Genomic DNA, 23,905 nt, shown 5'->3' with positions numbered 1-23,905 from the left:
CTTTTGCTCACAAATTGCACCCCAAAACAAACTTACTCTGTTAAAAATATGTATAGCCTCCACTTTTCTTTCTGCTTTTACCATACAAAACCCAAGTACATTTGAAAAAATATGGAATAAGACTGCTTAATTTGCTGATAAGTAAAGTAGATCTGAAATCTAAAAAGGTGAGACAGGATTAGCTCATCAAAACACAAAACAGGTCTGCTATAAAATAAATTATTAATGAGTTTTCAATTAAAAAAAGAACAAAGGTTTGTTTTGTAGGAATAGAGGTCAGCAGAAGATTCATAAACTGAAATAGTCAGCGTTCTTACTCATGTTTTCACCATCCTCATCATCCACATCCAAAGTACAGTATTTCTGCTGGTTTCTTGACTGCTGGTACCCAAGTGATCTATCTGCAAGATAATGGAAGGTAAATGAAGCATTTTTGTTCTTCTAATAGTACAGTCACATATTATATGGCATTTAAAAAAAGAAAGTAAAGCAAAATGAAAATATACTACAGAACACAAAAAAAATTTTTAAATCAAATTTATTTATAAATGCATTGAACTGAAGTAAATTAATTAGAAAAAATAATATTAACTCAAATAAAAAAACCTCAAAACACCATGTTAGCGAAGATTAGCAAAGGCGACACATTTTACCCAATGTAAAGCTGTGAGGTCAGCTATAAAGTGAATCTATCCCTTTGGTCAGTATATTTCAGAATACCCTTGAAACTAATGATGTGTCCAGGGGTGGAACTAAAGATCAGGTGCACGTCAGCCTGACGTCTAGCTTGCATCTCAATTCCATAGTGCCCTCTGAATGTGGAAGACTAGACCATGCTAATGCACACAGTGCTCGTGGCTAGAAGTTCTTTACAAAACTGATAATTTAGCTGCCCACATGATCCAACCCTGTGTACTCCCACATCCTGTCGGTGGGGAGAGGTCCATAAAATTATGGAAATAGTCAAAGCAAAGCATGACTGATATTAACAAGGGTCCATGGTGCAAAGTTTCTATTCCAATGTACTGTTCCATCCAATAGTGATTTGCTGAAATAAAATTCTTACAGTTATTATACTGACATAAAGGAAAACTTTACAATAATACAAAACTGAAAACGTTAATCAAACTGAAGTTGAAATGAAACTCCTGTCATTCAGGCCAAAATTGCAGCTGCAAAAAAGAGTCACCTTCAAAACAACTGCACAAGATAACAGACAAATAAAGCAAGAATCTTCAAAGACAGAAACATGAAGCAACCAATATCCATCATCCCATCACTCTGCACCAATCAAGTTTTTCCACATCAAATGACTGTTTAAACAGAATAGAACACCATTAAACACCACAGGGGTCTGTGTTGGGGCGGCTTCTTTTTACATTGTACATCAACGATTTGAATTATGGAATAGATGGCTTTGTGATTAAGTTTGCTGATGATACAAAGATGGGTGGAGGGGCCGGTAGTGCTGAGGAAACAGAGAGTCTGCAGAGAGACTTGGATAGATTGGAAGAATAGGCAAAGAAGTGGCAAATGAAATACAATGTTAGAAAGTGTATGGTTATGCACTTTGGCAGAAGAAATAAACCGGCAGACTATTATTTAAATGGAGAGAGAATTCAAAGTTCTGAGATGCAACGGGACTTGGGAGTCCTCGTGCAGAATACCCTCAAGGTTAACCTCCAGGTTGAGTCGGTGGTGAAGGCGGCGAATGCAATGTTGGCATTCATTTCTAGAGGAATAAGAGTATAGGAGCAGGGATGTGATGTTGAGGCTCTCTCAGGCGCTGGTGAGACCTCTCTTGGAGTACTGTGGGCAGTTTTGGACTCCTTATTTAAGAAAGGATGTGCTGACGTTGGAGAGGGTACAGAGAAGATTCAATAGAATGATTCTGGGAATGAGAGGGTTAACAAATGAGGAACGTTTGTCCGCTCTTGGACTGTATACCTTGGAGCTTAGAAGAATGAGGGGGGACTTCATAAAACCATTTAGAATGTTGAAAGGCATGGACAGAGTGGATGTGGCAAAGTTGTTTCCCATGAAGGGGGAGTCTAGTACGAGAGGGCATGACTTAAGGATTGCGGGGCGCCCATTCAGAACAGAGATGCAAAGAGATTTTTTTAGCCAGAGGGTGGTGAATCTATGGAACTTGTTGCCATGGGTGGCAGTGGAGGCCAAGTCATTGGGTGTATTTAAGGCAGAGACTGATAGGTATCTGAGTAGCCAGGGCATCATAGGTTATGATGAGAAGGCAGGGGAGTGGGACTAAATGGGAGAATGGATCAACTTATGATAAAATGGCAGAGCAGACTCGATGGGCTGAATGGCCGACTTCTGCTCCTTTGTATTGTGGTCTTATGGAAGATAAATATTCTCTGCAAGTAGCATGCATTGATCTAGCTGGCACGGGACACACTTCAAAACCTTTGATGCTCAATAAAAGCTAACTTTAATAGTGGTACCTTCACGTGGGACATTTGTAGCTATGTCTGAAAAGAGAAAAAAATTGGAGGATAGCAGAATTGCTTTGGTATACAAATAAATTTTTAAGATAGCAATTTAGTGGAAATTAGCATAACATGAGAGGAATTGGTTTCTTACATGGCCTATGAACAAGTTTTTCATTAATTCTGAGTTTTAAAAAAATTCTGCAATTGAAACAGTACTTTGGTTAACCCTGGAAAACATTGAGCTTTATACTACCCTATTCCATCACACAAATGCAAGTTCTACAGCTATACTTACCATACAAAATGTGGGGCATTTTGTGTTACAATTCCTTAATCTTTCCCATCATCTGATACTACTCCTCTCTTTACCAATAACATTTAGATCTTTTCATCACTCCATTCAATGTAAGTGCAAGTTGGTGTTAGAACTTAACAGGAATGATAGTATTTAAATGTTGACATTAAGTCTTGTAAAGAAAGGTAGGGCTGCTGAGCAAAAGACTGATCAAGCAGTATGGGAGAGAAGTACAAGTGGGGGTGGGGGGAGCAGGGAAAGAAGGGAGCAGATGGAGGAGGAGAGCCAGGGGGAGGGGGCCAACAAAACCTCAACCTTAGAGTCAAAGGAGTTTATATTTTTGATGTATACTGACTTTCAGTAATCTTTTATACTTGCTAGACCACTTGGTCTATATCCTTGCTCTGATCCGCTCCCCCACCTCTCTGGAACTTAAAACAAACTTGTTTTTTTCCTGATCTCCCCTTCCCCCTCCCAAATCTCTTACTAGCTCTTCTTTCAGTTAGTCCTGACAAAAGGTCTTGGCCCGAAACGTCAACTGTACCTCTTCCAATAGATGCTGCTTGGCCTGCTGCGTTCACCAGCAACTTTTATGTGTGCTGCTTGAAATCCCAGCATCTGCAGATTTCCTTGTGTTTGCGTTTTTAAACAAACTTGTTTTATTTCTTTTCCAGTTCACACAGCATCTTTGACTTGTAATGTCAACTCTTCCATGGATGCAATATGACTGCTGAGCATTCCAGTATTTGCTGATTATATTTCAGATTTCTAACACCTAATCCAGAAGCTTGGGATGGGTGCAACCTCCAAATTGACCCACAGTCACAGATTTCTGACACCACTGGCTTAGGAAGTCATCACTTCCAAACTTGAGATAGCTCTCTGTCTGTTCTTATGGGTAGGAAGCAGAATTAAGTGCTGATAAGAAGTTGTATAAATGGTATTTTTTTTTAAAAGTGCAATAAAGAATGGAGTGCTATGAAATAAGTTTCTGTAATGGGTGACCAGTGATTTGGCATACTGGAAATATGTTCTCCAAGCAACATATCAAACGAACAGTAAACAAAGTCATCACTCAATGCACATCCACAGTAAAGCAATGAGAAATGCCCAGTTAAATTTCTGGTCTAACACGAATGTAACCAAATGGCTGGATTTTATATCCTTTCCAATTAACAGCAACCAATGTAAAAAGGGTAGTGCTTTTTAAATCAGCTTCCAGGCAAACAGAAAACTGTAAGACTGAAAAAAGCACTATTAAAAAATAAACTGCAGTGCATATCTGGAACAAGCATGTGACCAATGGGAAGTTTACCAAAGAACCTGGGGCTCTTTTCATGATCTGTTGATCTGACTTTGTGCCAATTGCTTTAATATTTGAATCCAAGTACTACCGATTTTTGCCAAAAGTTCACAGTTCAGACCACAGCGTTCAAATCTGTCCTGAAAGGAACAGAAATAGTCTGTTAAAGATAGCAAACTCGAGGAAATCTGCAGATGCTGGAATTTCAAGCAACACACATAAAAGTTGCTGGTGAACGCAGCAGGCCAGGCAGTACCTCTTCCTAGAGATGCTGCCTGGCCTGCTGCGTTCACCAGCAACTTTTATGCATGTTACTGTTAAAAATAGTGTTGATGATTGCAGCTTACTTACTAAAAGAGAATTTTGGTTGTGGATTTAAAATGCTTACCAGTGAGTTAGAGATTTGTAAGATTATAGTTACAACCAGCTGCATATAATGAGTTGTTGCATTACAGATGGTCACGAGGGAGGCGAGAATGTCAACAATACTACTTTTCGGTGAAATTTCAGTTGAGACAGTATTAATTACTGGTGGAATCAAAGATGTTTGTAACTTCTGTTTCCTCTCTGTGAACTACTTCTTGATCTTCAGATTTCCTTACTACTGATCTCCACTGTCCAGTCCACTTTGCCTGCACAAGTTGTCTAACTTCTCATAGCAGTTATTGCTATGAAACCATCAACCAAGATATCTAACTGTAGGGGGCAACCATCATGAAGGCCATAATAATTATTTTTCCCAATCATTGTAATCAAAATAATAAAAGGTTGAGCCTGAAAGAATGCCTCCAAACAGACTTTACATTTAGTGTTGCAGTTTATTATGTTTCTAAATAGTCCATATTTTTAGAATGTCTAATGCCTTGAATGCAATGTAATTTGTAATGAAAGAGAACAGAAAGGTAACACTATTAACACAATTTTAGAAAATGCTTGAAAGAGACAAAAAATTGGAACAAATAGAAAGCAAATGTGACTCCTTGTAAGCACTGACAAGTGATACGAGTATATTAGTAACCCTCTGAAGAATCACTGGGTTGATAGGTGTACGGAGTGATGACAGCTTTCACCACTGATCAGATAATACAATGCTAAATGAAAAGATAAATACAAAATACTGCATTTCAGTATCATTATACCACGTGATCACGAGGAAGTAAATCTGTATTGATTGAAAGCATGCCTACACCTCATACAAATTCAATCAACTGCCTTAGTAGTCTATCTTGATTGAAAATACATGATTCTGCTGATTATATATTGTCAGGAATTATAAGGACAAATATTTTAACACAACCCACTGCTGTTAAAAGCAATGTGAAAGGCAGCAAACTGAAACATTACTGTACTATAAAGTCCTTTTTATTTGAAACATTAATAATTATTCAATGTTTAAATCAAGATTGTTGCTTGTATAGATGCAATTAAATGATTGAAGAAAAATGCCACAATGGATGATTTTAATTAGAAAAGCTTACAGGAAATCAGCAAACACAAGCTGAAAACAAGAAAATTTACCAACATTTTGGAATGATAACTAATTTTAAGTTTCAGTGAACAAAATTGTGTTTCCCTGCACATGTGATAAATAAATCTGAATAATTTCACTCTCTTATGAATCTCTCTTCCTTCAGTAATTCAACTAGAATACAAAACCAAATAAATCACCTTTGCCTTTCAATCTGCACAATTGCTGCAGGACCAGGAGGATTTGATACAATAATGCATTCCACCTTTAAATCATAATATAAATATACACTTTGTCGAATAGAGAGACAGTCACAAAATAACTTTTTTAAATAAGCCAGAATGCATATTTTGGGTTAGACAGCAGTGTGAAAATAGACCAAGTAAGGCCTAAATTTGACGGCAATTTCTAACAACTACAAATTTGCAGTTAACTGCAGAAATGCTGTAGTAACTGTCTGAGGTTGTCCAACCTCCAGATGCTGTATCATCTTGGTACTTCATCAGAAGATGTGAATCACAAATACGTTTGTACATGGACCAGTGAAAAGCAGTGATATTTATGTGATAAATACCTCCAGGCTGTGAACATTCTTACAGGCATCTCAGACGCCAGAAACAAACTTTTTTAAAAAAGTGGGATGTTATTCCTCTAGATTATAATTGTTCCTGGAGAATTTTTTAAAAATCGAATTTTTTCAGGAAGCTACTGTATGTCCTTCTATTTCTTTGTTGGCAATCTCAATTTAAACTACTTTAATTTCTGTACATAATTTGACATTAAATTAACTGTTCTGACAACTCCAGGTTTAATCTACTTGGTTAATAAGACATGCCATTACTTGCCCTGTTTACAGATCCTTATGTATAATTACTACTAAAATGGATAATCCCACATTATTCTCCAGCTATCTTTCTGCTCATGCAGTTAATCTTTTATTACATCCCTTTGCAAGCTTCTATGTGTTCTCTTCACTCCTTTCTTTCTCATCTATCTTTGTGTTATTCACAAACTTGGATGCAATATCCTCGTGTCCTCTCATCAGATTCAAAAATACTAGCTGCAATATAAAAAGTCAGTTCTTTGAATTTGTCTGCGAAAAATGTTCAGCTATATTCCATATAAAGGTTCTTTGCCAGTGTAAGAGAATTGATATATTGTTGAAACATTTTATTCTACAATCCAGAACTGCCATTTTCTGCTCCACAGAATTATAGCTTCTAGATTTGTGCTGTGATAAGTAGCAATGCAGTACTCAAATCATTTAAGGCATAAATTCTTTATTTTGATCAGTTATCATCAAAATTGAAGACAAAGATTAAAGATGCTGGAACAGAGAAGTGGTCTAATTTAAGTCTTTTGCTCCCGAAGGATACATTAAAATGTTAAACATTGAAACAAAGTCATTTATTAAATATGCCTGAGGGATGTATGCTTGATCAACTTTCATGTCCATGTCAAGAGCACAGAAGGCCACAAAATAGAAAATATCACTCAAATGGACAAAATTCCTTGATAATAGCTTGAGCCATGAAAAACTGTTCATCTTCAAAGGTCTAGATTTTTTTATGGAGCCCCTCTTTTGGCAGAAGGTTGCACTGATGTCTGCAGATGCTGTGATAAGTTGGATTGTACAGTACTTCAAATATAGTTCATCAAAAAACTGTCAGTTTGCATGCCATTTACAGCACTGAACAAGAAAGTTATGATGCAGTTGGACACACATCAGCAATTCATTCAATAAAGAGATATTTTAAAAACTGACATAAGTTGAGCCGAAGCTATATTGTCTAAACATCAAATTACCTGCATCTCCAATCTGCCCTTAGCAGTCACAAAACATATTCCATATGCAAATCTTAATGTTCAATATATGGTTTTAAATTATGGAACATATAATGGTACTGGATCTCAGGCAGTGATTCTATCATACAAACTGGTGCAATAACTTCAGTTCCCTCTTCAGCAAGTCCAACCCTACAGTTCCAGCTCTTGTAATAAAATAGTTCAGATTGATTTTAAGAGCCAGCCACTGTATTTGTTTTCCAAAAGCACTCATGTCTTCCAATTTCATCTATTAAAAATTGTATTTTTAAGTTTTTAAAATCCTTTTCTTCAAGTATATTTGTGGCACATCATATTCATTAATTAATGGGCTTGTTCCCATCTGTAGGCAAATAAGCCTAACTGAGGAATGATGCCAACTACAATGGGAAACACATTATACTGGTAAAAATTGTGATCAAAATCAAATGATCATTTTATGCAAGACGCTTGATTAAGACTTCTTACAGGACTGAAGCAGACTGCAAAGTTACAGGATGTTTCTGTCCATCTTGGCCTTTATACTTCAAGGGTTCCATTCTAAAGCTGTTCTTTGAATCAAGAGTTTGCAAAGTCAGTTGTTTTCAGTGGTTACAATGGTACAAAATTTTCTAACTAACTCCATGCAGAAGATTCTGTCAGCTTATGGAGGTAAAAAAATAAAATGTATTACACCTTTTCTACCAGGTACGTGAAGAATGGCAAAGATTAGGGACAGCTGCATGATTATTTATCTAGTTTCGTATTTGTCCGGTCCCAATTGCAACAATGAAAATTTATATTTAGCAACATATTTCAAACACAGTTTCACATTCAGAGTGCTTAAACAGATGGAATGCTTCTTCTGCCCCAAAACCTGTGTTGTACTTTCATTGTTTACCTTCTCTACCCAGACCAAGGAAGTGTTTCCTATGTTCTCACTTTCTGTCCACCAGGTTTCTGTTCTGACCTGAAATGTTAATTGTTATTCGCCTTACAGAGAATAGTGCTTAAAGTCAAAGGCAAGTAATGTAAGTAGTTATTCTTTCTTTATTCTTAATGTCTCCAAATTATCATTTTTTAATATATAAACAGAAAATGATGCTGTCAAGTTATCTGCGGGCCATATATCATTTATCGAGCAAGGAACAGAGCTTTAAGATCAGTGACATTTAGTCAGATTGGGAAAAAATGTTTTAAATCAGGAAGGGGGAGAGAACATACAGCATGAAAAAAGGTTGAAAGTCAGGAAAGATTAAATGCCAAACAGGATGATGGTGAAATGCCAAAGAGGTGATGGGATAAGTAGGGAAACAAAAAGTTAGTCCAGAAGAAACCCAAATGAGAATAGCAGAATTATTACCTGCAACATTACATTTTGGAAGCTGTAATGCACATAGTTGTGATGATGAGGTGCTGACTTTTGAGATGACATACCTAAAAACTTTATTATCTTCATTGTTGTTTAAGTAACCAAAACACATTAATGTACCTCTTCCAAAAAAGACAATGATAGTGACGGAACTAAAACATTTTTATGCTTTATTGTATTTTTATTAATTTAAGCCATATTCTGAACAATCGAATTAATTTTAAGACCACAATGCGAACAGAAGTCTGGAATCCTCTGAGAAAGTCTATTGGTCTTGAATACAGATTATTTGTCTAAGAATTTTCAAAGGGGATATTTTTTAAAGGTTTCGTGTAAATGGATTGCAATCAAATTTTCTGACAGTGGGATGTCACTAGTTTATTTAAACATCAATTCACAAATAATGAAGTTAAATTTCTATCTTCAGGTATAATTACTTGGACTTGGTAAAGTATCACTACAAAATATATAAAAAGAACTCAGTACAGTCTACAGCTATATAGGCAAACCGTCTGGCCAATTTGTTTTGTTCATAGATCCTAATAGATCCTCTGGTAACTTAAATAAATAATTCTACATCATACTGGAGAAAGGATTTTACTTTCTCCACCCTGCCCCTACACCACCAAATTTGACAAGGATAAGTCAGATTGAAATGCTTAAACTACATCATGTTCAGAGAGCTACTCTGATTCTTCAGCCTCTTGGTATTAATAAACATACTGCAAAAGAAATAAATAGGCATTACAGCTCTGTAGCTATTAAAGAATTTCTTTTTGCAGTGGTAATTAATAGTCCTATGCCACTCATTTAGCCACTCCCACATAGGAGGAGTTCACATAGCAGGATTGTCAATAAGGTTCAGTTCAGTATCCTGCATGCTGATATCCTGGTGTGCTCTGCACTATCCCTCAATAATGAACACAACACTTTTAGAGATGCACTGAGGTGCTTTGGTAACTGAAACTGAACTGTCATGGTGATAAAGCATTCAGGTATGGAAGCTCAAAAAAACAGCACAACTTCACAACTTGGAACTCCTGAACATCATGTTGAATTCAACAATCACAGATACTGATCCTGCTATTTTCATTTTGGCTTCCTCCTAAAGTGTTCTTTACCTCCTTATCCAATTAATTTTAGGTTTTTATTCTAGTTAACTGGTTTTAGTAGTTCTGATACTTGTTGTAGAACTTACATACATTTTTACATTTACTGAGTATGGTCTTTGGAAAATGAGATGACTGTAGGCAAAACAGCGAAAATACAGAGAATCAATATGTGCACGAACACAGTGGGAACAAGGGATGTGAAATGCATTAACAATCTTTTTCTCCAAGGTATTCTTTTTAACGTGATCGACTCAATTTACCTTTGATTATGCCCTGCAGCAAAAGTATTGAAATAGTTCAATGAAGTACAAAAATAAGAAATCCACATATATGAAAATTAGATATAAGTAAACTGCTTAGAAAACAATATACCTCTTTATAACTCATACTATAAAGCTAAAAGGTCAAATTAACCAAGATTAACAAAATATCAATTTCCCTGTGACATAAAAAAACATAGAAAATAGGTGCACAGGAGTAGGCCATTCGGCCCTTCGAGCCTGCACCACCATTCAGTTTGATCATGGCTGATCATCCAACTCAGAACCCTGTACCAGCCTTCCCTCCATACCCCCGATCCCTTTAGCCACAAGGGCCATATCTAACTCCCTCTTAAATATAGCAAATGAACTGGCCTCAACTGTTTCCTGTGGCAGAGAATTCCACAGATTCACCACTCTCTGTGTGAAGAAGTTTTTCCTAATCTCGGTCCTAAAAGGCTTCCCCTTTATCCTCAAACTGTGATCGCTCGTTCTGGACTTCCCCAACATTGGAAACAATCTTCCTGCACCTAGCGTGTCCAATCCCTTTAGGATTTTATACGTTTCAATAAGATCCCCTCTCAATCTTCTAAATTCCGACGAATATAAGCCTAGTCGATCCAGCCTTTCATCATATGAAAGTCCTGCCATCCCAGGAATCAATCTGTTGAACCTTCTTTGTACTCCCTCTATGGCAAGGATGTCTTTCCTCAGATTAGGGGGCAAAACTGCACACAATACTCCAGGTGTGGTCTCACCAAGGCCTTGTACAACTGTAGTAGTACCTCCCTGCTCCTGTACTCGAATCCTCTTGCTATGAATGCCAGCATACCATTCGCCTTTTTCAACGCCTGCTGTACCTGCATGCCCACTTTCAATGACTGGTGTATAATGACACCCAGGTCTCGTTGCACCTCCCCTTTTCCTAATCGGCCACCATTCAGATAATAATCTGTTTTCCTGTTTTTGCCACCAAAGTGGATAACTTCACATTTATCCACATTAAATTGCATCTGCCATGAATTTGCCCACTCACCTAACCTATCCTCTTATCATCCTCCTCACAGCTAACACTGCCACCCAGCTTCGTGTCATCCGCAAACTTGGAGATGCTGCATTTAATTCCCTCATCCAAGTCATTAATATATATTGTAAACAACTGGGGTCCCAGCACTGAGCCTTGCGGTACCCCACTAGTCACTGCCTGCCATTCTGAAAAGGTCCTGTTTATTCCCACTCTTTGCTTCCTGTTTGCCAACCAATTCTCTATCCACATCAATACCTTACCCCCAATACTGTGTGCTTTAAGTTTGCACACAAATCTCCTGTGTGGGACCTTGTCAAAAGCCTTTTGAAAATCCAAATATACCACATCCACTGGTTCTCCCCATCCACTCTACTAGTTACATCCTCAAAAAATTCTATGAGATTCATCAGACATGATTTTCCTTTCACAAATCCATGCTGACTTTGTCCGATGATTTCACCGCTTTCTAAATGTGCTGTTATCACATCTTTGATAATTGACTCTAGCATTTTCCCCACCACCGATGTTAGGCTAACCGGTCTATAATTCCCCGGTTTCTCTCTCACTCCTTTTTTAAAAAGCGGGGTTACATTAGCCACCCTCCAATCCTCAGGAACCAGTCCAGAATCTAAAGAGTTTTGAAAAATTATCACTAATGCATCCACTATTTCTTGGGCTACTTCCTTAAGCACTCTGGGATGCAGACCATCTGGCCCTGGGGACTTATCTGCCTTTAATCCCTTCAGTTTACCTAACACCACTTCCCTACTAACATGCATTTCCCTCAGTTCCTCCATCTCACTGTAACTGTGCTGGAAATTAACTATATTCATGCCAATTACGACTGGTAGTTTTGAACATTGGCCGGTATGGAACCTATTGAATTTTTGTTACATACTCTGATTTCCACAGGTTATCATCAAAAGTTCCATTGATACACCATATTACATACATGACTCATTAACTCACATTTGAGAGAAAGATAGTTCAGCATGCAATCAGACTGTCAAAGTAAACACATATAATAGCACTGAGTGTAAAGTGGTTTTCATAGAAATCTACAGCACATTACAGGCCCTTCGGCCCAGTGTTGTGCTGTCCATGTAACCTACTCTGGAAACTGCCTCGAATTACCCTACATTTTTTGATATGGCATACAAAGCAAAGGATAAAAAATGTTTTTAAAGGCACACAAGAGTACTAAATAGCAAAGATTTGTCCATAAAAGAGTGCCCAATCTTTATATTAGCTACAAATATCAAACCCTGATTTGAAATTGCTCAGGTGATACACACTCTGACATGACTTCAAGAACTTTCATATCCACAACGTAGAAAATGCAGATAAGATCCTGATATTCTTAACAAACTGAAAAATAAAAACTTCAACTAGAAAATAACCTTATGCAAATAATAAAAGACCAATCTTGTGTTTCAAACCCAGCTATTTAGATAAACAAGGAAACCTTGCAGCGTGTTACACTAGAAATATTCAACAAGCTACACACATCAAAGTTGCTGGTGAACGCAGCAGGCCAGGCAGCATCTGTAGGAAGAGGTGCAGTCGACGTTTCAGGCCGAGACCCTTCGTCAGGACTAACTGAAAGAAGAGTGAGTAAGGGATTTGAAAGTAGGAGGGGGAGGGGGAGATCCAAAATGATAGGAGAAGACAGGAGGGGGAGGGATAGAGCCAAGAGCTGGACAGGTGATAGGCAAAAGGGGATACGAGAGGATCATGGGACAGGAGGTCAATAAGCTGGTCAAGCAGCATCAATGCAGAACTAGACATAGTTATTTTCTAGGTCATTAGACCTACCATGAGAACTGTAAATTTGTTTTATTGCCAGCATTTTTCTAAATAACAATAGTGTAGGGGAGGAGAGTATAGGTGAGAATATAAGTTATTGGGTGAAAGGTAGACGAGACACAAAAAATTTACAAAATCTAATTAGTCTGGAGGGAATGGAAAAGGAAAATATCAATGAAGTGGGGGAAAATTGCTTATTCAGATGATGAGATGTTCCTCTGAATTTCATTAGAGCTGTGCAAGAAACTGAGAATATTCAACATGGAAATACAATGGAAAGTTAAACTGACAGATCAGAAACCTGAAGTGAAAAAAGAGTGACCACCATTTCTATGACTGCTGCAGAGACTTCACTGTGAATAGCACACAATAAACTGAAAATACAAATAAATTGCTGTTGTTCTGAAAGAAATTTTTTAGAAACCTGAATAGTGAAAGGGAAGATGTTAAAGGATGGTATTTCATCTGCTGGTATTTAAATGATAGGGTTTCCCTTGACCTTCCCTTCTATTCCATCAGTTTCACTTTAAACAGATCTTTCACCATTTCCTGAAAACATGATGCTAATGTGACAAAACTACATCACAGCTGCAAATGTGCTAAGCATCAGAAGCAACGTGCCATAGATTGCTAAGTGTTATCACAACCAACTGATCAAATCAAACGTTCCACAGCCATGCCCCATCCAACTGTGAATGTTGGAGAACAACAAAAGAACTAACAGGAGGATGCTCAATAAACAATCCCATCTTTGATGGAGCCACAGTCCCCAATCAGAGTGCAAAAGACTCTTCGGCAATTACTCAGTGCTGGATATATGAGGACATCTGGACCTCCTCCTGTGATGCTCACTGAAGCTATTCTTCAACCAATTAAATCTACTTCATCTAAATCAAGAAATGGCAAAATGCACTGAATAAATAGAATTTGGCAAGCAGAAGCAAAGATCTAAAGAGGCATGGTAACATAGTGGCTAGTGTAAGGTTTTACAGTGCCTGCGACATGGATTCAATTCCTTCTATCTGTAAAGAGTTTCTATGTTCTCCTCGTGACTTGTGTTTCCTCCAGGGGCTTTGCTCGCCTCCCAACATTCCAAAGGCATGTGGGTTAGTAGGTTAATTGGATATATAGGTGTATTGGGTGGCACGGCCTCATTAGGCTGGAAGGGCCTGTTACCATGCTGTATCTCTAAATAAGACTTCTAAATATACACCTGCTCCAGAAAAAAATACAATACACTTGATGACATGGAAATCTGGGAAGGTCTGAAAGAAAAAAACTTGAACCCTCAGCCTAAATGTAAACTGCAGAAACTTATCAAGACTTCTTTAATTACAGCCCCCGAGCCTCTAACCATTCTGAGCTAGTAAGTCAAGGGGAGGAGGCAAATAAGAATCTGTTAGCTTCCCTTCAAAGTACACATATTCCACTTGGAAATCTATTGTCAACCCTTCAGCTATGCTGGAATAAAAGTTCTAAAACATCCAACCAGAGTAACTTGATCATAGACTAAACAGCAATTCCAGGAGCTACCTCACCACAATTTAAGTATAAATGATAATTAAATACCTGCCTTGCCATTTGTGCCCATATGTGATGAAGAATGAGCATTTCATTTTGGATGTTCCTTTTCTCTTTCAGAATTCTGAAGAAACTACTCTCTATGACACACTGATGCATTCCTTGTCCATATTTTACGTTCTCCTCTTTTACACAGTAACTAATTTGAATTGGCACTTCCCCAAATAAATCAACAAGCACTCTGAGGCAGGACCTTCTCATTCCGTAGTAATTCTGATTGTCTTGAGGTCATCTTCTTGATCAACCCTTGTTTTCTCCTGGATCAATTTGGTAATTTCACAAAGAACTGACCCTGCAGTTTCTCAGCATTCATCTTTTAATGCCAATATTTTTTGAGATACGCACCAAATTAAACAATTTGTATTCCATTGATATCTTACACATGTTTAGTGACAATCCCATAAAGATCAAAGTTCCATGAATCTCCACTCCAGGACTCTGGAATAAATACCTTCGTTCTGTTTTTAGCATTTTTCTCTCACTACTGTCAACAGAGAAGGTAGTGATAAATTTTGAAAGCCTAGACAAAAGCAAACTCACAATTAACTAAATTGGGCTGAGATAGGAACCAATGAGAAATAATTATAAAGTTTGACTGGAGCCTTTTATTTGTTTCCTTGAACTGAGGCTTTTGATGCTTCTGATCCCAAGTACTGCATATCTAGAAATATAACATGGAAACAGAAAATGGAAGATTTACTCAACAGACCATCAGCATTTGTGGAGAAAATATTTCCCAGTTGCAGATCAACAGGGGATTTTTTCCAAAAACAATTTCAAGGAGAAAAGAATTGTTTTAAATATGAATTCCATCAGTACCCAGGAATACAATATACACAGTATGAAACAGACATAATACTGCAGATATTTCAGTAAAAGCTTGGACTTCAACAAAGTTCACGTAATGTGTATTTAGCCATCTATCTGTTTCAATTTCAGTCTGTCACATTGCTCTCAATGTAAATATATTTACGGCCAAGACTATTTTCTTCCAAAACTATGGAGCACATAAGATACTCATTTGTGGAAATATCTCCTACATTAATATTTAGAGTGGTAATGTACTTTAAACAGTAAAACAACAAAAGGAAATTGTAAAAATTTCAAGAACTAAAAGCGATCTGACCAGTAGTTATTTAATAGTTCATACATCATGCTAAAGTACACCTCATTATTAATGATAACTATCGATGCCTGAAGGCTTGCAAGTAGGCTGACTGCCTGGTGTAGCTATCAACGTAAATCGTCCTTTACATCTTCAGTTGCAGAAACCTGTTACTTGGAACCTCATCTGTTACCCTTTAATAAAAAATCACATCTTCTTTTGTGTTGCTATATTTTCTTTCTGCCATTGGTTATTCTGAAGTTTGATTTCTGAAGGGCTGACAGTCTTATCAAATATTTTTTTGCCCTTTAATGAAGTGCCCAAGGCAATCCACCAATTCATGTGGAAATATGCTAGAAATACATGGCTGAGTGCAGAGGGCGCACCAGCCCTTGGCAGAGATAAATCACTTGCACCAACATGTGATTAATGGCAGGCTGCTTCTCATGAACATCAGAAATCCAACAATGCACAGTTGCAAGTTCTTTAATTCAATATGTTTTCAAATTCACAATCTTTTCTTTCCTGAATATTTTTTTAAACTTGGAAACTGGTCATATATGGTTCTTGAACAATAACCATGAAGAATATTTTTTAAAAATAACAAAAAAAAACTAGACTTTTTTTAGTAGCTCCTGATTGGGGAATTTGGTGGCATCTAAGCGTGATGCCATCAAGACCGATGCATTAACAAATCATATTAAGATCTGTTAGCCTGAGTGAGACTAAGTAATCACAAAGTGCTAACTGCATCAAGAAATTTGAGGACAAGAAGGGCACGGAAAATGTAAAATAAATAACTAGTACAAGCAAATACATTCAAAGGATTTCAGCTGTGGCTCACAGCAGCAAGATTTCAAACACTCCCTTAAGTATTTTAATAATTCTCCTTTGAATAGTTCAACAGATTACAGTGAATGAAAAGGGTTTTAATTTTCCAAAAAAAAAGCATCTATTATGTGTTTTGAAGAGCACAGCATTTTGTTGGAAATCAGGCCTACTTTTCACATTCCATATACGTTATCAGCCAATTCCTGAAAGCTGTCTGTCTTGTCACATGCAGGAAGAGACTGCATCATTTTCTGAGCACTACTTAATTAGTTTGACTGTTGCAAAACCAAGGAGCCGCATTTAATTTTTAAAGTTATCCATAAACTCATTACATGGGATGAATGATGAAACTCAAAAGCTCCTTCTTAAATGTCACTGGAATTAGGAAGTCAAAGCACAGAAAAATGCTGCTGAGTGAAACCCTTTATCTATTAGTCTTTTATGCAGAATTTGAAAGTACACTTTTCATCTTCAGAATGATCTGTTAGTGAAAATTAAATTTTAATTCTAAGGAAACTGTGTTTATCTTAAAATGTTTAAACCGAACAAACTACATTCAACTGGTGAAGAGGGCAGTTTCGAGACAGCTGGCTAAGACAGAATGTCACATATTAATAAAGACCTCAGAACTGCTTTGTACACTGGTTTTCTACTCTGATATCAAAACAAAACACATATAAAGTTCCTAAGTACTGAGATGTAACTTCAAGCATACCAACATAAATATTTCAGTTATTTCCATCACGAGCAGTACCTTTTGCATTTCTAGGACCAGAATAAAATACTGCAAACACAAGAGAATACATGTACTGGGATCTGGAGCAACAAATAATATACTGGAGCAACTCAGCTGGTCAAACAGCATCCATGTGGAAAACAACTTTCAACAATTTGGGCTGAAATCCCGTATCAGGACGCAGGAGAGAGAGAGTGAGAACATAGTGTGAAAGGGGGAGGGGAAGTGGTATATTTATTTCTGAGCCTCAGCTTGAATCATATCCAGTACCTTTCTGGTCTACCATTGTCTGAATCTACAATATAAGTAAAACTACAAATGTTCAACACGTGCTGAAATTTCATTACATTTTCCATAGGTTACTGCTATTCTAGTTTCAACTAATGTTCATATTTTTGTGCAATTTTATAGCTAAAAAAAGATATCTTTTGAATTAATCTCAACAGGTACTTATAGCTCTGAAATATTATTTTAAAGAGCCAGAATGTGATTGTAATGTCTAAACTCCATTGTCACTCTTGGAATCTGATCTTGCCAAACTACAAAATACTTAAATTTACAATACACTTTTATCAAATAAAATTCCTAATTTACTTTCATTAGTTGATGTATATATTTAAGATCTACTCCGACCTTAGGTGAAAGGGATGTTACAATTTTATAAGGACAACAATGACGATTTCTATCCTCTCAATGAGCAAATACCTATATGGCTCAATCTTAATTTCACTAACTTTCTTTCAGCTCTTTTCTTCCACCCTGACAAGAAAAAATTCATGTCAGACTCTCACAGCTTTCAAATACAGGTTGACCTTCACTAATCCGACTACCTGTAATCCGGATCCTTCGATAATCCGGCACTGATTATGCTTAATATGATCCTTCTGTAACTCCGCATTTTCACTAATCCGGCACTCCTCAGGTCCCAATGGTGCCGGATTAGTGAAGGTCGACCTGTATTTAAATTCCAATTGTGTATCATTCAGTGTTTACAAACAGTCAAAAGTAAAGCTCTCATCACACCACACATTTGCAGTAATAATTAATCAATAGTTGGCAATTAGCATAGTTTTCTTTTCCACAGACCACTTGCATTCAGATTATTGTAGTGGGCTCACTGAACCACAAGAGCCCCATAATTGGTCAGTTTGGAACATACTACACAGATTAATGGCCCTTTAGGTTTGTTTTAAAAATAAACTTTGTTCTTTTACACTTCCTTCATTCCTTAATTTCAAACAATAATTACACTGAAACCTTTTTGTTTCAGTGTATCAGTGATAACTTTAAATAAAATGTTTATGTTTTGAAACTATTATCGCACTCTCTGCAGGGCTTTTCCCACTTCTTCAACAGCAGGATACGAGACAGAAAGTACAAATGAAAATCAAAAAACATTAGATGCTGGAAACCTAAAGTGAAAATAAATGTGCTTAAACATCTCAGCATGTCAGGCAGGATCTATGGAAAGAGAGAGATCTGACCTACAAAGCTTTTCCAGCATTTGTTTCCATTTCAGAAAATACCTATGTTTTGTGCAGAACTTCCTGACAGCTCGGTTTGTAAATTGGCACTAAAACCAATGCTGCCAAAGGAATAATCAATGGCAACTACAAGAAAAATATTTCCTGAAAGGCAAACTTAAATGAGGAAAGTTGTTTTCAACACCATTATCTCGTCATTACTAAATTAATAAATATCAAAACCTGGGCATCTGTATCTCCCTCTGCAATTGGATCCTTGACTTCCTCATTGAGAGACCAGTCAGTGCAAACTGGTAATAACAGACCCTCCTCATCGCATGCTTAGCACATTGCTCTACTCTTTCTACACTCAAGACTGTGTGAACTGCGCATAGTTCAAACACCATCTATATATTTGCCGGTGACACTACTATTATTGCCGGAATCTCAGTGGCAAGAAAACATACAGGAGTGAAACATCAGTTGGTTGAGTGGTATCACAGCAACAACCTTGTGGTCAATGTCAGCAAGAACAAGGAAATGATTGTGGATTTCAGGAATTGTAAGTCAGGATAACACATTCACATCTCATTGAAGAGTCAGCTGTGAAAAGGGTGAGCAGCTTCTAGCTCCTGGACATCAACATCTCAGAAGATCAATGTACCCAACATACAGAAGCAATCATGAACAAGGCACACCAGTGACTATACTTCATCAGGAGTTTGAAGAGATTTGGTATAATAGGAGCAGAATTGGGCCATTCAGTCCATTGAGTTTGCTCTGCCATTTGATCATGACTGATTTGTTTTCTGTCCCCTTTATATATCACCAAAGACTCTAGCAAATTTCTAATTGTATGCTGGACAGCATTCTGACTGGCTGCATAGGGTTGTAGATACTGCCAGCTACATCACAGCCACAGCCTTTCCCATCATCACGGCACACATCATTAAGGATCCTCACCATCCAAGACATGCTCCCTTCTCATGAGTATCATCAGTGATGACGTACAAGTCCCACATTCAATGTTTTAATAAGAGCTTCTTTCCCACCACCATCAGATATTTGAATAGTGTACAAATACTACCTTGCTATTCCTCTTTTGCCATTTTCTTTTGTAAATTATGGTGATTTTATGTTGCCTAGCACTGTACTGCTGGCTCAAAACAACAAATTTCACGACATGAAGTACATCAGTGATAATAAAGCTGCATCTGATTAAGATATGTGAGATGAAATAGAAAAGCAACTATTAGTGTGGAAACCTGATGTTAAATCCAAATTGGCAGTCCTGGAAATGTGCATGTATAGTATCAATAAGCAAGCTAAAGAACAGATAAATAGATTCTTACAATAATTAACACTAATCAAATACTTGTGTACATCTTTTATCTAATGGGGCTCATCCAACTGATAATCATATGATCCATTTGTCTTTTGGAATATTTTGTCATTACTCAGTGAAATGGGTTTATGGTAGGGGTCCCCAACCTTTTGCGCACCGCGGACCAGTTCAATATTGACGATATTCTTGTGGACCGGCTGACGGGGGGAGGGGTTCAAGTTCAACAGTGCGTGACAGGGAATGAGAAAAGGTGCAGCTGACTCATATCGTTTCATATCACTTCTGCGCAGCCCGGTGGTTGGGGACCACTGGTTTATGGAACCTGGAGCACAAGGGAGTAAAAGTGTTATTCTATTTAGAGTTCTCAATTTATTCTTGGCTTCAAGTCTTCTCCCACAGTTACCTTCATCGTTGCTAACTTATGAGCTCTGCCTATTCACAAATTATCTTTAAGATCTACCTTCAGACTACAATCTTTTGATTGATCATGAAATAGATCTACTACTACAGGCATTTTACAACCAAGAATAATGACTCAAAAAATGGACTGCCCCTCAATATGAGAGCATCAGTATCATATGGGACTCAAAAATTAATAATTGTCCTCACATAATGAAATCACATACAACATTTTAAGAGGAGAAACTGGACTGCCAACTCTCACCTCCTTCCCATAATACATAAACTATAGCAAATTGGGTTCAATAGAGTATTTTCACAACACAGCATTTTTGTAAAACTCATATAAAATAATTAGGTAGAGTCAAGGTATAACACATACCTTCAGCCATGGATTTGTTACGGTCTCCTAAAGAAAAGGGTAAGAAAAGAACAGTTTGACTTAAAATTATGTGAAAAATAATAGCATATCAATTTAATTGTGGTAGAAAACCTGATGAGCAGATGTGAATTCTGCTTTAAAATTAGTAATTTACTAAACTTTAATCACTGATTGAAAACTTATGTTACAAACATTAAAAAAGATATAATTATTAATAAGATCAATTAGAAGATACAATTTCCGATTTGAAAACATTTAATTCCAATAATTTAGAGTGACTGAACAAACCCCTTTGTGTACTTTGGAAATTCAATTGCCCTGCTCTTTCAGTTATTCACTGAGTTCTGTAGGTCCACTGAGGGGCCCCGTACTCTGGCACTGTTGAAGACAGAGAAACTAGAGTTTCATTGATGTTGCATTTTGAGTACAAATGATGCTAACATTTGCTAAGTTCAAAGTAAATTTATTATCAAAGTACATATACGTCACCCTAAACAGCACTGAGATTCAATTTCTTGCAGGCATTCACAATAACTACAAGAACTGCAATAGCATCAATGAGGGACTACACCCAGCAGGATGGACAACCAATGTGCAAAAGACCACAAGCTGTGCAAATACAAAAAGAAAGAAAAAAAGAAATAATAATAAAAAAATAAGCAATAAATTTTGAGAAAATGAGATGAAGAGTTCTAGAAAGTAAGTCCATGGGTTGTGGGAATAGATCAGTGATGGCCCAAGTGAAGTTATCCATATAAGTTCAAGAGACTGATGGTTGAGAGGTAACACACACCAAATGCTGGAGAATGCAGCAGGCCAGGCAGCATCTATAAGAAGTACAGTCGACTTTTAGGGCCGAGACCCTCCGTCAGGACAAACTGAAAGAAAAGATAGTAAGAGATTTGAAAGTGGGAGGGGGAGGGGAGATCCGAAATGATAGGAGAAGACAGGAGGGGGAGGGATGAAGCTAAGAGCTGGAAAGTTGATTGGCAAAAGGGATACAGAGTTGGAGAAGGATCACGGGACGGGAGGCCTGGAGAGAAAGAAAGAAAGGGGGAGGGCTACCCAGATGGAATATAAGGTATTGTTCCTCCAACCTGAGTGTGGCTATATATATCTGGGTAGCCTCCAACCTGATGGCATGAACACTGATTTCTCTAACTTCCGTTAATGCCCCTCCTCCCCTTCTTACACCATCCCTTATTTATTTTTATTTCCCCTCTTTGTTTATCTCTCTGTCCCTCTCACAATCACTCCTTGCCTGCTCTCCCCCCCCACTACTTACCTTCTTTCTCTCTAGGCCTCCCATCCCATGATCCTTCTCCAGCTCTGTATCCCTTTTGCCAATCAACTTCCAGCTGTTAGCTTCATCTCTCCCCCTCCTGTCTTCTCCTATCATTTTGGATCTCCCCCCCTCCCACTTTCAAATCTCTTACTATCTCTTCTTTCAGTTAGTCCTGACGAAGGGTCCCGGCCCGAAACGTCGACTGTACTTCTTCCTATAGATGCTGCCTGGCCTGCTGCGTTCCACCAGCACTTTGTGTGTGTTGCTTGAATTTCCAGCATCTGCAGATTTTCTCGTGTTTGCGTGGTTGAGAGGTAATATCTGTTCCTGAACCTGGTGGTATGGGCTCTGAGGATCCTGTAACTTCTTCCTGAAGGCAGCAATCAAAAGAGAGCATGGCCTGGATGGTGGGGATCCTCGATGATGGGATGCTGCTTTCCTGCGATAGCGCTCCATGTAGATGTGCTCAATGATGGGGAGGGCTTTACCTTTAATGACGCCGCTCAGCCAAAATTTCAATCTCTCTTCTATATATTGAACTGTCACCATCTTTGTTTTGGCCAATGCCAGCAGTCTCATAAGCAAACTTAAATATGGCATTAGAGCTGTACTTAGCCTCACTGTCATAAGTATAAAGTGAATAGATAAGGGGGTTATGCACATGACATTGTGGTTCACGTGTGCTGATGTAGATTGTGGAAGAAATATTGTCTATCTGAACTGAACGTGGTCCGCAAGTGACGAAAGAGAGGATCCAGTTTCTATTCAGAGACTAGAGATTGAAGCTATTGAATAGTTTTGAGGGGACGATAGTATTGAATGCCGAGCTACAATCAATGAAGAGCATCCTGATGTATGCATTTTTACAGGCCAGATGTTCCAGGGATGAGCAAAGAACCAATGAATTGGCATCTCAGAACATAGAACAGTACAGCACAGTACAGGCCCTTCGGCCCACAATGTTGTGCTGACCCTCAAACCCTGCCTCTGATATAAGCCCCCACCTTAGATTCCTCCATATACCTGTCTAGTAGTCTCTTAAACTTCACTAGTGTATCTGCCTCCACCACTGACTCAGGCAGTGCATTCCACGCACCAACCACTCTCTGAGTAAAAAACCTTCTTCTAATATCCCCCTTAAATTTCCCACCCCTTACCTTAAAGCCATGTCCTCTTGTATTGAGCAGTGGTGCCCTGGGGAAGAGGCGCTGGCTATCCACTCTATCTATTCCTCTTGTACACCTCTATCATGTCTCCTCTCATCCTCCTTCTCTCCAAAGAGTAAAGCCCTAGCTCCCTTAATCTCTGATCATAATGCATACTTTCTAAACCAGGCAGCATCCTGGTAAATCTCCTCTGTACCCTTTCCAATGCTTCCACATCCTTCCTATAGTGAGGTGACCAGAACTGGACACAATACTCCAAGTGTGGCCTAACCAGAGTTTTAGTTGATCTGCTGTGACATAGGCAAATTGGAGCAGATCCAAGTCACTTCTCAGTTAGGTGTTGAATGTTTCATCACCAACCTCTTAAAGCACCATTATAGTGGATGTAAGTGCTACTGAACAATAGTCATTGAGACAGGTTACCAAGTTCAACTTGGGCACCAGTATCATTCTCCGCTGAACATCGACGACTCCTCCGCAGAGATCGTTAAGAACACCAAATTTCTTGGTGTTCACCTGGAGGAGAATCTCACCTGGTCCCTCAACACCAGCTCCATAGCAAAGAAAGCCCAGCAGCGTCTTTACCTTCTGCGAAGGCTGAGAAAAGTCTATCTCCCAACCCCCATCCTCACCACATTCTTCAGAGGCTGTATTGAGAGCATCCTGAGCAGCAGCTGCATCACAGCCTGGTTCGGAAATTGCACCATCTCGGATCG

General features: G+C 38.1%; 1 protein-coding gene across 8 annotated transcripts in view; it reads right to left on the bottom strand.

Annotated features, from left to right (window-relative positions):
* Window positions 1-23,905, bottom strand: part of LOC140199383 (double-stranded RNA-specific editase 1-like) — a 340,274-nt gene that overhangs the window by 118,944 nt on the left and 197,425 nt on the right. For 3 of the 8 annotated variants that reach the window (XM_072261374.1, XM_072261376.1, XM_072261380.1), the window contains 2 exons: window positions 20,739-20,765; window positions 318-401 (listed from right to left, as the gene is read on the bottom strand). In XM_072261374.1, coding sequence (XP_072117475.1) covers window positions 318-401; window positions 20,739-20,765 — 111 coding nt within the window. Of the gene's footprint in view, window positions 1-317; window positions 407-20,738; window positions 20,766-23,905 lie in introns of those variants that run through there. The other 5 variants (XM_072261375.1, XM_072261377.1, XM_072261378.1 and 2 more) reach the window with 3 other exon arrangements.

The sequence above is a fragment of the Mobula birostris genome, chromosome 6 (assembly GCF_030028105.1).
Source record: "Mobula birostris isolate sMobBir1 chromosome 6, sMobBir1.hap1, whole genome shotgun sequence".
Taxonomy (NCBI): Eukaryota; Metazoa; Chordata; class Chondrichthyes; order Myliobatiformes; family Myliobatidae; genus Mobula; species Mobula birostris.
This window is presented reverse-complemented; position numbering and strand designations above follow the sequence as displayed.